At 62.9% G+C, this 13,211-nt stretch overlaps 1 protein-coding gene across 2 annotated transcripts; it reads left to right on the top strand.

The window, feature by feature from the left end:
* Positions 1-39: 39 nt before the first annotated feature.
* On the top strand, positions 40-11,987 carry LRRC71 (leucine rich repeat containing 71). 2 transcript variants are annotated; one of them, XM_057314915.1, is made up of 15 exons: positions 40-500; positions 4,801-4,950; positions 5,272-5,397; positions 5,487-5,562; positions 5,800-5,877; positions 7,486-7,554; positions 7,749-7,908; positions 7,978-8,061; positions 8,128-8,217; positions 8,719-8,868; positions 9,047-9,140; positions 9,485-9,573; positions 11,000-11,114; positions 11,417-11,538; positions 11,720-11,987. In XM_057314915.1, exons 2-15 carry the CDS (start codon positions 4,929-4,931, stop codon positions 11,837-11,839), a joined length of 1,395 nt encoding a protein of 464 aa, XP_057170898.1. In that variant the 5' UTR covers positions 40-500; positions 4,801-4,928; the 3' UTR covers positions 11,840-11,987. The 2 variants fall into 2 exon arrangements, with proteins under 2 accessions (XP_057170898.1, XP_026340880.3); XM_026485095.4 differs by lacking the exon at positions 40-500 and adding an exon at positions 789-1,073.
* Positions 11,988-13,211: the final 1,224 nt, after the last annotated feature.

Below are 13,211 nucleotides of genomic sequence, written 5' to 3'. Positions count from 1 at the left end.
GGGATAAGTGCCAGTAGGTGCTCAGGTGCGGGCGAACTGCGTGCTCTGCGCTCACAGCCCGCGGATGTCCCGGCTTCCCGATGTCCCGGCTTCCCAGATGAGCGGCCTGTCCACAGGGCGGAAGCACGAGGCTCGAAGGCCGGCAGGTGCTGGGAGTGCAGTGGGGAGCACAACCCTGCGGAGGCTCTCGGAGGCTGGCGGCGGGAAGGCAGGCGGGAGAGGGGCTACTCAAATGGGGGCCCATCGGTGTGGAACCGACAGGGTCTACACTACCCGAGGACATTGAATCCGGATCCACTAACTGCCCACGCCTCCCAGAGGCTAACGAGATGGGTGGAGAATAGAAACCCAGCGCCTTTTCCATCAGGATCCCTCTCCTTACAGGACAGGAGGGCGCACCCCGGAAAGTGGATCTGCCCCCACCGACTCTCCCTGCCTAAATCCCTCCGACTGCCGCGATCGCTAACATGCTCCCGGCTTCCCACGGCGCTGCTTCCCAGGTGAATATGGAGGGCTCCTGCCCGCGCTCCTCCCTCGTGCTCTCTCCTTGGCTCCGCCCCCGACGGTGGCTCCGCCCCCGAGCTCCCCCGCCCCCGGCTGTGGCCCCGCCCCCGACTGGTTCTGCGGCGCTCTCGGGCGCTCCTGCACCCCAGCCCCGGCTCCGGCCCCGCCCCCGGCTGTGACCCCGCCCCCGGCTGTGGCTCTGCGGCGCCCCCGGGTGGCCCCGCGCGCTCTGCGGTTGCTCCCGCCGGCCAGCCCGCCCCGCACGGTTGTCGTGGAGAGGGACGCGGAGGCCCCGCCACTGCGGGCGGGGCGGGCGGTGGCCGCGGAGTAGAGACCCCCGGTTCGGCCGTCCCCTGGGCGAGCCCCACGGAGTCCTGTCTCGCCTCCTCGCCTGGTGGACCGCGCTGGCATGTCGGGTGAGGCGAGTGCGCCCGGGGCCTCCCCCAGGGCCCCGCGTCCCGGCACCCAGAAGTCGTCTGGCTCAGTGACCAAGAAGGGGGATCGCGGGGCCAAGGAGAAACCGGCAACCGTCCTGCAGCCGGTGGGCGAGGAGGAGCCCAAGAACCCTGGTAGGCGGGCGGCGGGGCCCCGCGCGCTCGGCTCTGCCAGGGCGGGTGGGCGCCGTCGTCGTGCCCGGCGCTGCACCAGTCGTGTGGAAGGCGGAGCCGGGGGAGAATCGTGGCACCCCTGGTGCTTAGAAGGAGCGCTGTGTTCAGCCAGCTCCTGGCACACGGCGAGGTGTTCTGCTAGCCGTTATGAAGCAGTGTGGCCTTGGGCACCGTCCTCTGTAGTAGGGAGATGTGAGGAGCGGTGCAGTCAGTTGGCGGTTGGAAAGTGTTTTGTAAACTTTGTCCCTCCACAAGCACACGTGTCGCACCCCCTGAGGCCAGCACTGTACTCCATCTCCGAAGACAAATCGCAGCACTCCCAGCCCCACTCCTGGAACCAGCCTGGCCGCTGTTTGAATTGAACTTGATCCTGGAGAATCCACACTGTGGATAAAATGCGATAAAATGTGATAAGATGCATGAGAGAAGAGGGTCCAGGGAGTGATAGGAGGTCTCGGTGGAGGGGGGTGGAGGAGGGTGGAGGAGGGAATCTACCAGGAGGTGACTTGAGTTTCATTCACTCATTCATTCAACACTTTTTGGATACAGAGAGAACAATACGCACACAGTCCGTTTACATTTTCTGGGAAAAGAAAACCACGGGCAGAGTACAAGTAAGCCTGTGGCTCAGAGCCCCAACCTCAACAGATGGTACATGAAGGGGAATTTATTGGAAAGCCTTTTTTTTTTTTCCCCCAAAGTAGGCTCCACACCCAACATGGGGTTGGAACTCATGACCCTGAGATCTAGAACTGCATGCTCTATCAACTGAGCCAGCCAGGGGCCCCTGTTGGAAGGCTTCTGGATTCAAATCCACCTGCTTTGAGAGGGACGGGGCTTGCTGTCCCTGGACTCATGGGAAACGGACTTGGGAAGAGGCTCTGATTGTCAGACCTTAGTCAGGTGCCGGCCCCCAGACACCAGTCTGTATGGACAATGGCATGGAAGGCGAGAGAATGAGGCTGGGAGGTGGAGTATGAAGCATTTCAACAGTCCAGATGGGGCACGGCGGGAGTTGGAATAGAGAAGTGAGGGAGAATGGGTCAGGCTTCCTGGAAAAATACTTCCCAAGTAGAAGTAATAAGAATTGGTGGTCTTGGCTGGGGTGGAAAGAGAAGGACATAGCAAGATTCCCAGGTTCTGGTAGGTGGGCTGAGGTGCCATTCACACAGACAGGAACGCCTGGAGGAAGGGCGTGTGAGAGAAGACCTCAGACGCAGGATGTCAGCTGGACAGCTGGACACACTTGGGTCTGGAGCACTCAAGAGAGGGCAGGGCTGGAGATGTCACTTTGGGAGCTGCTGATGTCCAGGTGTATTTAAGGCCTGGGAAGAAAAGAGATTCCCCTGGGGCAGGAGGGGGTGTAACCAGAGAAGAGCAGAGCACCCAGGACCCAGCCTAGAGCTGTTAGGGGAGGGGCAGCTGGGGGGAAGTCTGGTGGGCCTGGGCCCAGGTGGGAGAGAATGGGGGAGACGACCGCCCAGGGACGCCGGGAAGGGCAACGTGGCAGGCAGGGCGGCATGATGTGCAGGGCTCAGGGTAGAGGGTGATGGCAGCGGCAGGAAGGTTTACAGATTTAGAGGAAATCCCATCTGCCGGCTTCTGTTTCTCAAGAAGTGCAAAGGCAAGGTCAGTAGTGACAGGCAGGAGGGAGGTGCGAGGTAGGGAGCAGGGGCAAGGCTCCTTCGGAGTGGCGCTGTCCCCTAGGTCACTGCTAGCTACAGCACAGCATTTCTGTCGTCCCAAGAAGTTCTGCCAGGCAGCGCGTTTCTAGAGCAGTGGCGGCTCTCATGGTGCTGCCCTTGGACCAGTAGCTTTGGCATCACGCATGAGCTTGTTAGAAACGCATGTTCCTGACTCCACCGAGCCCGTGGAATCAGGGTCCCTGCGGAGGGAGCGGGGAGGAAACTGTTTTGGCTGGTTCTCCTGGTGTTGTTCAAGTTTGAGAGGGTCTGTTGTAGAGAAAGCTGGTGTGAGTGAAGCCGGAAGGGTTGAGGGCTCCCCCAGCAGGGGAACCGCCCTGGCAGGCAGGCAGTGTGCTGGAGACAGCTGTGCAGGGGGGTTACCCGGGGCTCTAAGCCTGCTCTCAGCCGCCCTGTCCAGGGAACTAAAGTGTCTTGTGTGTCATGCTCCCCCTGATGGCTGGGCGCTCAAGGAACGTGCCTCTCGCTCCTTTGCCAGGAGAACCCTCCAACCTGTCTTGTCTCGTCCCCACGAACGCAGAGCCCCTGTGCTCCCAGACCATCTACCACCTCCGGGCAGGCTCCCTGCTGTTATCTGTAGTCATCCGGGGCTCAGCCTGCAGTCCTGGCGGCCCCGGGCGGGCCGGGGGGGGGGGCAGTGCTGTGGGGGCTCCAGGCTGCCTGGCCCTTGGAAGAGCAGGCTGGTGCCAGGCCAACCCTTCTGCCTCCAGATTCTCCCACCCCCAGGGACACCCCTTCGGTCTCCAGGAACCTCTTTTCTTTTCTTTTCTTTTCTTTTCTTTTCTTTTCTTTTCTTTTCTTTTCTTTTCAAGATTTTATTTATTTATGTGACAGCCAGCCAGCGAGAGAGGGAACACAGCAGGGGAGTGGGAGAGGAAGAAGCAGGCTCCCAGCAGAGAAGCCTGATGTGGGACTCGATCCTGGAACACCAGGATCACGCCCTTAACGACTGCGCTACCCAGGCGCCCCTCCAGGAACCACTTCTTCCTGGGATGCCTGTGGGGGAGCAGAAAAATTAGGGGTCTCTGGGGACTCAGACACTCCGGTCTGCATAGTCCTCAGGATGGGATGTGGTGGGCGTCTGTCTGAATTAATGTAACTCTTGAATGAACTGACATTTCTAAAGCATTTAGAGCAGTGCAGGGCAGGAGTAAGTGCTGTATTCGCGTTTGCTGAGTAAATAAAAGCCAGATGCTCTGCGGGAGCTCCGTGTCCGGGTGGGGTGCCGGCGGGCTGGGACTGGACAGGTCCTCCTGGGTTCCTGCCTTTGCTCACAGCAAGCCTGGGCTTCTCTCCCCCAGGGACCCCGGGCCGTCCCAGCGAATCAGGGGCACGGGAGGAGGCTGGGCGGGGGACACTGTGGGAGGTGGCGGCACCCCCGGGGGGCCGGGCCGCGGAGGGGAAGCGGCCTTGACCGGGGGCTGGCTGGAGGCGCCCGCACAGAGGTCAGGCGCCTGGGGTTGTGTGCACCCCGCGCCCTCCGGCCCCCTTCCTCCGGGGTCTGGATTTCCCGCTCTTTGCTCTCAAGCGTTCTCAGCTGCGGGTCTTTACAACGTATCTTACGTTTAAAAAAAGGCTGTAAGGGGGGCGCCTGGGTGGCACAGCGGTTAAGCGTCTGCCTTCAGCTCAGGGCGGGATCCCAGCGTTCTGGGTTCGAGCCCCACATCAGGCTCCTCCGCTATGAGCCTGCTTCTTCCTCCCCCACTCCCTCTGCTTGTGTTCCCTCTCTCGCTGGCTGTCTCTATCTCTGTCAAATAAATAAATAAATAAAATCTTTAAAAAAAAAAAAAAGGCTGTAAGGACGTCCTCCTTGGAGGAGGGGCCCCAGCTGTCCCGGGACCCAAAGCCCCGGGCGGGTGAGCCTGGGGACGCGGTGCCTGCTTGGTCCCCGCGGGCGGGGGACCCCGCAGGGCGCCCGCTGCTCTCTGCTGCCCCCCGGTGGCAGCCTCGGGGCACAGCCGCCGTACCCTCCCGCCGCCCCGCAGAGGAGTACCAGTGCACCGGGGTCCTCGAGACGGATTTCGCGGAGCTCTGCACGCGCTCGGGCTACACGGACTTCCCCAAAGTTGTCCCCCGGCCTCGCCCGCACCCGACCTTCGTCCCCTCGGCCTCGATGTCGGAAAAACCCACCCTAGGTGAGTGCCAGAGGAGCCCCGGGGGTGCCTGCCAGGGTCTCCTGGTGCAACCCAGCCTCCCGTTGCAAGGCAGGCCGAACGGCGGGGGCGCAGGGCAGTGTGTGCGGCGGTGACGGGAGGGTTCAAAGTGGCGGGGGTGAAGGTGGGTGAGTCTCCCGCCTTCCTTCCCAAACCCCAGCCGACCCCGGCCTGGCCCAAGAAGCAGCACCCCAGGCTGCCGCCCCCCACCCTACTTGAGTGGTACTGCCCTCCGGCCGCCGCCAGGCCAGTGGCGCCGCTTCCTCCCTCCTCCCCCCGTCTCCTCGCACCCCTGCCTTGTAGATGATCAGCGCCTGTCAGGGTCTTGTAGCCTCAACAGTGTGGAGAGCAAGTACGTGTTCTTCCGGCCCACCATCCAGGTGGAGCTGGAGCCCGAAGACAAGTCTGTGAAGGAAATCTACATCCGCGGTGAGCCCCGCCCTCCCGTTGCCCCCCCCCCCCCGCCCCCGGTCCCCGGGCTCCGGGCCTGAGGCGCCTTCCTCCTCCTCCTTCCACAGGTTGGAAGGTCGAGGAGCGGATCTTGGGTATCTTCTCTAAATGTCTGCCTCCGCTCAGCCAGCTGCAGGCCATCAAGTGAGGGGACACAGGGGCGGGGAGGGCGGGGAGGGCGGAAGGCCGAGGGGGCGCCGGGGCCTCTGGCTGCTTGGGAGACCAAGCGGGTGGGAGGAGGGGCATGAGGGAGGGTGTGGCTGAACCGGCCGCGGGGGCGGGGAGGGGCGGGTGGGAGTGGGGGCATGAGGGAGGGTGTGGCTGGACCGGCCGCGGGGGCGGGCAGGTGAGGCTCCAGCTGTTTCTGTACCCCGAGGCCAGCTTGTGGAAGGTGGGGCTGACCGACAAGACCCTGACCACCTTCATCGCGCTCCTGCCTCTCTGCGCATCCACGCTCAGGTCAGGCTGGGGTGGGCGAGTAGCGAGGGCCTGGCGGGGTGGGCAGTTTGGGGAGGACAGTGGCATCCCTGCCCCGGGATGTGCTGGTTTTTGAAGCTCCAATCTGACCAGAAGAAGTGGGTCCCTTTCCTGCCCACCTGACTGCTGCACATCCAGAGAGCCTGACCTCTGGGCCCCGTCCCTCCTCGCTGTCGCCCAGTTCCACCACCATTCACTTTCTCCCTGGAGGTTTTCCCTTGGGCCCGCTGCCTGGGACCTACTGCTGGACTGAGGGCTGGCTCTTATCCGCCGGGATCAGGCAGTCCCTTGAGGGAGGGAGAAGGATTTAGGACAGACACTGCAGGACTGCATGGGCACCGTGGCAGCGGGGAGTGCGGGCATAGAAGGAGGGCCACCCCATTTCATTGGTGTAGGACAGGGAGACAGGAGGGCTGCCTGGAGGAGGTGGTGCTGAGCTGAACAGTGAAGGAGGAAGAGGAGGGGGCAGAGCGAGGTGAGAGGGGGTGTAGCTACAGCTGCGGTTTGCAAAGCTGGTTTGGCCGCTCCTTCCCAAGGCTCCCCCAGCAGCCTTGACTTACCCTGCTTCACAGAACAGACCCCCAGTGCCTCACAATGGCTTGCCCACCTTCCCCCGTGGGTAGGACAGACACTTCTCCAGGGCGGGGATGGTGTCTTCTGCAGCTGGAGGCCCTCAACACTCTCCCTAGAGAACACCAGGACGCATAACTTGTGTCCATTGTGGGAATTAGAAACAAATTAGCTGGCAGAAACAAAACTGCAGCATTCATTTTAAGATACAAAAATAAGTCAGATCGACATAATCAAATAATTTAAAATGAATGTAATCAGGTTTAGGTGAAAGCCGAGCCAACCCGAAAAGCTGAGCATTGATACTAAATTGTGGGAGAATATTTTCAAGTGGAGAAATTTCTAGCCATTAGTTCAATTTTTGTTGTGACTTGGAAAACGTCCTCTACTCTCACCCCCACCGTGGGAGGAGCCACTGCTTGTGGGGTGGCCTGCGACAGTCCCATACTCCCGCCTCACACATCTGCTCTCAATGTAGTGGCTTAAAAGAACCACCACTTATTATCTCCGGGTGTGAGATAAATCCAGGAGCAGCTGAGCTGGGGGGAGCTGTTGGCTGGGGCTGCTGTCACCTGGCTGGGCTGCAGGATCTGTCTCCGGGCTCCGGCGTGGCCCCCGGCCGGCTGCAGCGCCCCCTGCAGGTGGACAGCCCAGCGCGTGCCACGGAGCCGCTAACGTGGAGGCCACAGGCTTTTTGGAACTTGAACTTAAAAGTGACACCTCACCCCTTTGGCCATATCCCATTCCGTCAGAAGTGAGGCACCAGGTCCAGGCACCCTCCGGGGCAGGAAGTGGTGGTCACAGGAATCGTTCCAGAGGCCACCTCACCACAGGCCACTATCACTGGGGAGTGACCACGTTGCCACGGCCACACTTCTGTCCCATAAAATTTCCTCCGTTGGAAGGCCATCCTTTGATTCTGTTTCCAAGCTGCACCCCAGAGACCCACACCTCCTCGCTCACCCCTTCCCTCCTGGGGCCTCAGCGGTGCCTCCTGGTTCTGACCTTCCCCATCCTCAGGAAGGTGTCTCTGGAGGGCAACCCGCTGCCCGAGCAGTCCTATCACAAGCTCATGACGCTGGACAGCACGTGAGACTGCTTTTTCTCGCCCCCTTTCTCTGGGCCTGTTCCCTGTCCAGGTCAGCCCTAGCACCCTTCCTTGCCCTCCACCACCTGTCCAGGGATCCTCAATTCCTGCCCCTCCACCGTCAGCGGTCAGGCCCTTGGGAGAGGTGAGACCGGACCCCATGTTCCCAGCGAGGCTGCTCTCCCCCCACGCGCAGGATCTCCCACTTGTCCCTACGGAACAACGACATCGATGACAACGGGGCACAGCTGCTGGGCCAGGCTCTGTCCACGCTGCACAGCTGCAATCGGACCCTGGTCTCCCTCAACCTGGGCTTCAACCACATTGGGGACGCGGGTGCTGGCTACATCGCAGATGTGCGTGTCTGGTGGGGACCCAGGAGCGGGGTGGCTGGCCCCGGGCTTACACTCGCCCCCCCCCCCCAGGGCCTCCGGCTGAACCGCGCCCTGCTCTGGCTGTCGCTGGCGCACAACCGCATCCAGGACCAGGGCGCCCTGAAGCTGGCCGAGGTGGGTGAGCTGGTGGGGAGGGGGTCGGGATCCCTGGCTGGCATCTGACTGGGCCACTCGCCCCAGGTCCTGCGCCCCTTTGAGCTGACGCACACCGAGGTGGTCGAGCGCCGCCGCCTCCTGCTGGAGAAGGGGTCTCAGGAGCGCTCACGATTGGTGAGCCCTGCGGCCCTCCCGCCTTTCCTAAGCCGGCCTCTCCCTGGGCCCTTCGGTTGTCGGCCCGTCTTCGGCACGCGCCCCCCCCCCCCCCCCCGCCGTGCAGGCCTAGCAGGCGTCTGCGCTGCGACGGCCCAGCCGAGCATGTCTTTGGGCAGCAGTGTGTGGGGCAAGGGGAAGGGCAGAGTTAGAGTCCAGAGCTCGGGCTGTCTGCTCACCCGTGGAGTGGCTGCTTCGTGGGGCCAGAGAGGACTGACGCCGTGAATTCACGCGATGCACCTGGAGCAGTGAAAGTCTCCTACTGTTTCCCTCCCAGTGTGAGAGTCTGAGCCCCCACCCCAGCGCGTCCCCCCAGAGGCGTCCCCAACAGCAATGTCGGCGTTTAGGCAGGGAGATGGGGTGGGGGTGCTGTCCGTCCAGCCAGGCATGAGGCCCCCCTCACCACTCCTTGAGGAAGGGGTGCTGGCTGCTTCTTCCATCCCCTCCTCTTTGCGAGCACAGCCTTCCTCCTCCCGACACGGGGACTCCAAAGCAGAGCGCGACAAGAACCCCCTGATGGGGGTCAGCAGTGCCGCACTGGCCGAAAAGCCAGACAAGACGTCGACAACGAAGACCCCGAAAGGCCTGGGCAAGAAAAAGGAGAAATCAGGGGTAGGTACGCTGGGAGCCAGGCTGGGCAGGGGAGGACGCCTCTGTGGAGCTCAGGCAGGGGGAGGGAGGTGGCCTTGGAAGGCCCTGGGGCAGGCCTGGAGGCCAAAGTTTTGGCTTCCCCCACGGCTCTGGTCCCCGGGGAGCAGGTCTTTCCTTTCTCTCCCTGCGTGCCCCACAGGACCCGGTGAAGAAAGAGGAGAAGTCAGGGTCTGGGCAGTCACCCACACAGGGAACCCCCAAGAAAGAAGACCCCGCCAAGGCAGGCAAGGGGAGTAAGTGCTGTTGCCCTTCTGTGCGACCTCCTTGCCGCGGGAGAAGGAAGAGCAGTGGGCTGGACGTGGGGGGCCGTCCTCCTGCTGCCGTCCCTCTCTGGGCCGTGTTTCCTTCTGCTGGCGAGCCCCCCATCCTGCCCCGGGCACGGTGCACCCCTGGTCCCCCGCCTGGACCCACGTGGCACTGCCCTGAGGAAAGAGACCCACCCACCTAGTTCTGTTCCCATTGCTCCCGATCCCAAGGTTTGAGGGGCGTCCCTCCTTGCCCAGCCTGTTCCCTCTGGGGCCCCAGGGCGGTATGGCACGTCTGTGCGGTGCATTCTGGATCCTTTTCCATGCTCCAGAGGTCACCATCCCCGAGCAGAAGCCGAGCAAAGGAAAGGGGCCCAAGACCGGGAACAAAGAGAAGCGCAGCTTCCTGATGGAGTCCGAGGTAGGCTGGGGAGCGGGGTGGGCGCGGGCGGCGGGGTGGGCAGCCGTGCCTTCCCTGCAGCGTGTGTCTCCAGCCCGTCCTGGAGGGTCTCTCTGGCTTCCATTTGCATCCTGCGTCCACGAGTGTCCCCCCCATCCCCGCGGAGCTCGCTGGGGGGAGGGTAGGAGCTCAGTGCTCTCCTTTCCCTTCAGGCTTTCCCTGATGTCTCAACTGTCCCTGCGACCGCGGGGCCGCTAGTCACTTCCCCAGGTCTCATCCGCTGGTGCGCTCCCCCATCCTCCTCGCACCTGTCAGCAGCCCCCCCGGAAGGCGGGGCGTCTTTACAGTCCCGGTGCCGCCCTACTGGTGCGCAGCCCCTGGAGACCCTCTCTCTTTTGCTACTGGAGCCTTCCTTTCCCCTTTCACCTCAGACCGGCTTGCGGCTCGCTCCAGAGCTTTCCCGACTGCTGACTCCACAGCGCCCACCCGCTCCAGCCCTCAGTTGCCCCCCCACCCCGTGTCCTCACCTTCTGTCTCCTTCAGGAGACCTCCGCCCTAGGCAGGGAGGGGCCTCTCCTCTTGGGAGTCTTCTCTGCCACCAAGACAAGATCCTACCAAAGAGAAGGTCAGGTGGAGACGGCCTGGGCTGCCTTTAAAAAAATTTTTTATTAAGTCATCTCTATGCCCAGTGTGGGGCTCAGCTCACGACCCTGAGATCAAACGTGGCTGGCTCTGCTCTTGCAGCAGAGCTAGCCAGGCGTCCCCCCAGGGGTTTGCTTTGCCCCTGCCCTTCCTGACCTCGCCCCGCCTCTGGCCGGTCTGCGGGCTCGTCCGTGCGCTGGTCCGTGGGCGTCCCCGCTGCCCTCATTGCTGTGGCTGCTTGCAGACCAGTGGCCAGCACTGCTTCCCGCTTTTGCTCTGGCCCTTTTCTCTGCCTGACCGATGGCCTGTCTCCTCCCCCTCCTCCTCTGTAGCAAGGAGCGCAGGCCCTGCCCCTGTCGGCCCCAGGCCCCCGGCGCACAGGCACCTGCTCCCGGACACTGATCTGGGCTGCGGGCCTCCTCTGGACCCTACAGAGTCGAGCTTCTGTGTGTGCGTGTGCGGGGGGACTCTAGCTTCTGTGTGCGTGTGTGGGGAGAATCCAGCTTCCCTGCGTGCGCGCGCATGGGGGGAACTCCGGCTTCCCTGCGTGTGCGCGTGGGGGGTGACTCCGGCTTCCCTGCGTGTGCGCGTGGCGGGGGGACTCCGGCTTCCCTGCGTGCGCGCGCGTGGGGGGAACTCCGGCTTCCCTGTGTGTGCGCGTGGGGGTTGCGCCATCCTGGCTCCCAGCTCACTATCCAGGGTTGCTTCTGGGGGTGTAGGCTGGTCTCTGTCCTCTGTCCTGAGGACAGAGGGCAGGGCTGCGGGGCGCGCGCCCCTGGGCTGAGCTGCGGTGGCCCTACTTTAGCAGCTGGTTGCTGAGACTTCAGAGATGGTTAACCCTCTCCTGGAGCCTGTGGAACACCGAGAGGGGAAAGTGTTCATGCCCGGGAACAAGGTCCTTTTGCACCTCAACCTCATGCGTATGTTTGCTGAGCGCCCCTGTCATCCTCCCCGGAGGACTCCTGGGCCCCATGCAGCCCCTAGGCGCGGCGGGGGGCAGCCCCAACTCCAAGGAGCACAACATGGTTGTGCCACAGCTGGGCATCGTGAGGGTGGAAGCTGTCCCGCCCCGGGCTTGCGGTGAGAGCAGGCCAGGCCCGCAGTCTGGCAGTTAGTGTGGGGAGAGAGACGCAGGTGGGAGGGCAGAGGCAGGAAGGCCAGAGGGAGAGTCAGAGGAATGAGGGGCAGGGGCAGGGGGCCACCTGGGCTGCTCCCCCACCAGGAAACCGCATCACCGAGGTGGGGCTGGAGAGCTTCTTGGCCACAGTGCAGCACCAGGCCCAGTTCTCCAAGTCCAGGAGCACGGCCAGGGGCCCCGTGGGGCTGCTGCACCTGTCGCTGGCGGTAAGTCCCCTGCCCTCAAGCAGGTCTGGGGGGCTCCCTCATGCTTTTCCCACAGCTACCTCCACCGTGCCTTTTCTCCTTGTCCCCCGACCCTCACCCACCCTGTCCCGGGAAACGGTCTCCTCCCAGAGGACTGATCCTTATCCCTTTCTCATCTGTCACCTTCTTTTCCCTCCTTCAGAAAAACTGCTTCTCCCCGCAATGTCCCACGTACACCATGATCCAGGAGCTGATGCTTCCAAGGGACCCCATCAGTAAGGCCAAGCCCAGAGAGGAGGAGACCATGGCTTCCTCCACCTAGCCCCCTTCCTGCTTCTTCCCCAGCCGCAGCAGCTCTGCTCCGCGTGGTGGGCTGGCCTCCCCGGGGCAGATCTTGGGTCATTAACAAAATCTATTATTGCTGTACTTTCCCCCTTGAGGTTGCCTGAAAACTTTGTTCCAGAACTACATGGAATGTTTGGACTCTGAGTCTCTTCATGTCCCTCGGCCTTTGCGGCTCTCCTGCCTTCTCAGGCCTGCTTCTTTGCTTGTGCTCTGCCTGTGTTCCCTGGAGGACACGGAACGCGCCAGGGTGCACATGCAGCCACTGGTCTCCGAGGCAGGCAGTGGGAAGACTGGGACTGTAATCCAACCGCACAGGCCCCGCGGAAGGGGCGCGGGCAGGGTGGACGGGAGGGGCTCGGGCTCTGCCATTCCAGGCCCCCAGCTCTTCTGCGTCTTCCTGCTGGGCACAGGTGTCTGGTCGCTTTGGAGGAGTCAGGGACTCAGCTAAGGAAATGCAGGGTCGGCAGTCTACTTTGGAGAGGCTGGTGAGTCTCTGCATCGACATAGCGGAGGCCAAGCACCATGTGGGCCAGTACCTTCACCGGCCGATGTCGGCAGTCTGAACCCAGGGACGCCCCGATGGCAGGCAGGCCAGAGGAGCCTGGAGAGCTGGGGGCTCCGCGGCTCTACCCTTTAGTGCTGCCTCCCTGGAGATCACCTATGGATGGGGCCCACGGAGCATGGGCTGACCTCCGGGGAGCTTCCAGAAGTGTCCCTGCTGCCCTGGCAGATTTAACCTGGCCATATCCCCTCAGCCCACGGAGATCCACTCTACCCGCCCCAAACTCCCGCTCTGCGAGGCTCAGCGGCTGTCATGGGCCTCCCTGTGCCTCTGGGGACCTGGCCACCGAGCTTCTGCAGGAAACACAGCTCAGCTCTGGAACGCCCCCCACTGGGCACACTGCAGGGCCCCTCGGCTTCTCCAGACTCCTGTGACTCGCGTGTAGGAATTCCGATGCCCACCTGGACCCCAAGTCCATGGGGTCGGCATGTGGCACGTGCTAGGTCTGGGAGGGAGCACGAGACAGAGCTGAAAGGGAATCTGTCCCTTGGTCCATTGATAAAGGCAGAGGGGCGGGAGGTCTGGGCGATGCGGCTGCGCCCCGTGTGGCTTCCAGGGTGTCAGGGCCCATGGGACAGAGCGGAGGCTGAAGCCAGTGAGGATCGGCCAGGCCTCTGACATGGCCCTCCTCGTTTTGTCTTTAGAGTCCTGGGGCTCATGGAGGGCAGCGACTGAGGTCTCCCGACTCTGGGCCCACTGCCTGTGCGTGTGTTCCGATGGTGTGGGTTCTGTCTTTTCCCGCTTTGCCCGTGGGGGCCCTAGAACTTAGCCTGCCCGATGGCGGCTC

This window comes from Ursus arctos, unplaced genomic scaffold (assembly GCF_023065955.2).
Source record: "Ursus arctos isolate Adak ecotype North America unplaced genomic scaffold, UrsArc2.0 scaffold_2, whole genome shotgun sequence".
Classification (NCBI taxonomy): Eukaryota; Metazoa; Chordata; class Mammalia; order Carnivora; family Ursidae; genus Ursus; species Ursus arctos.
Note: the sequence above shows the minus strand (reverse complement) of the source record. Positions and strands in the feature narration are given on the sequence as shown.

What these genes read in the sequence shown, in the direction of transcription:
- LRRC71 (XM_026485095.4), top strand. Translation starts at nt 914, where the DNA reads ATGTCGGGTGAGGCGAGTGCGCCCGGGGCCTCCCCCAGGGCCCCGCGT. An exon ending in GGAGGAGCCCAAGAACCCTG is followed by an intron (nt 1,074 to 4,800) that starts GTAGGCGGGCGG and finishes GCCGCCCCGCAG; the next exon opens with AGGAGTACCAGTGCACCGGG. An exon ending in CTCAGGAGCGCTCACGATTG is followed by an intron (nt 8,218 to 8,718) that starts GTGAGCCCTGCG and finishes TTGCGAGCACAG; the next exon opens with CCTTCCTCCTCCCGACACGG.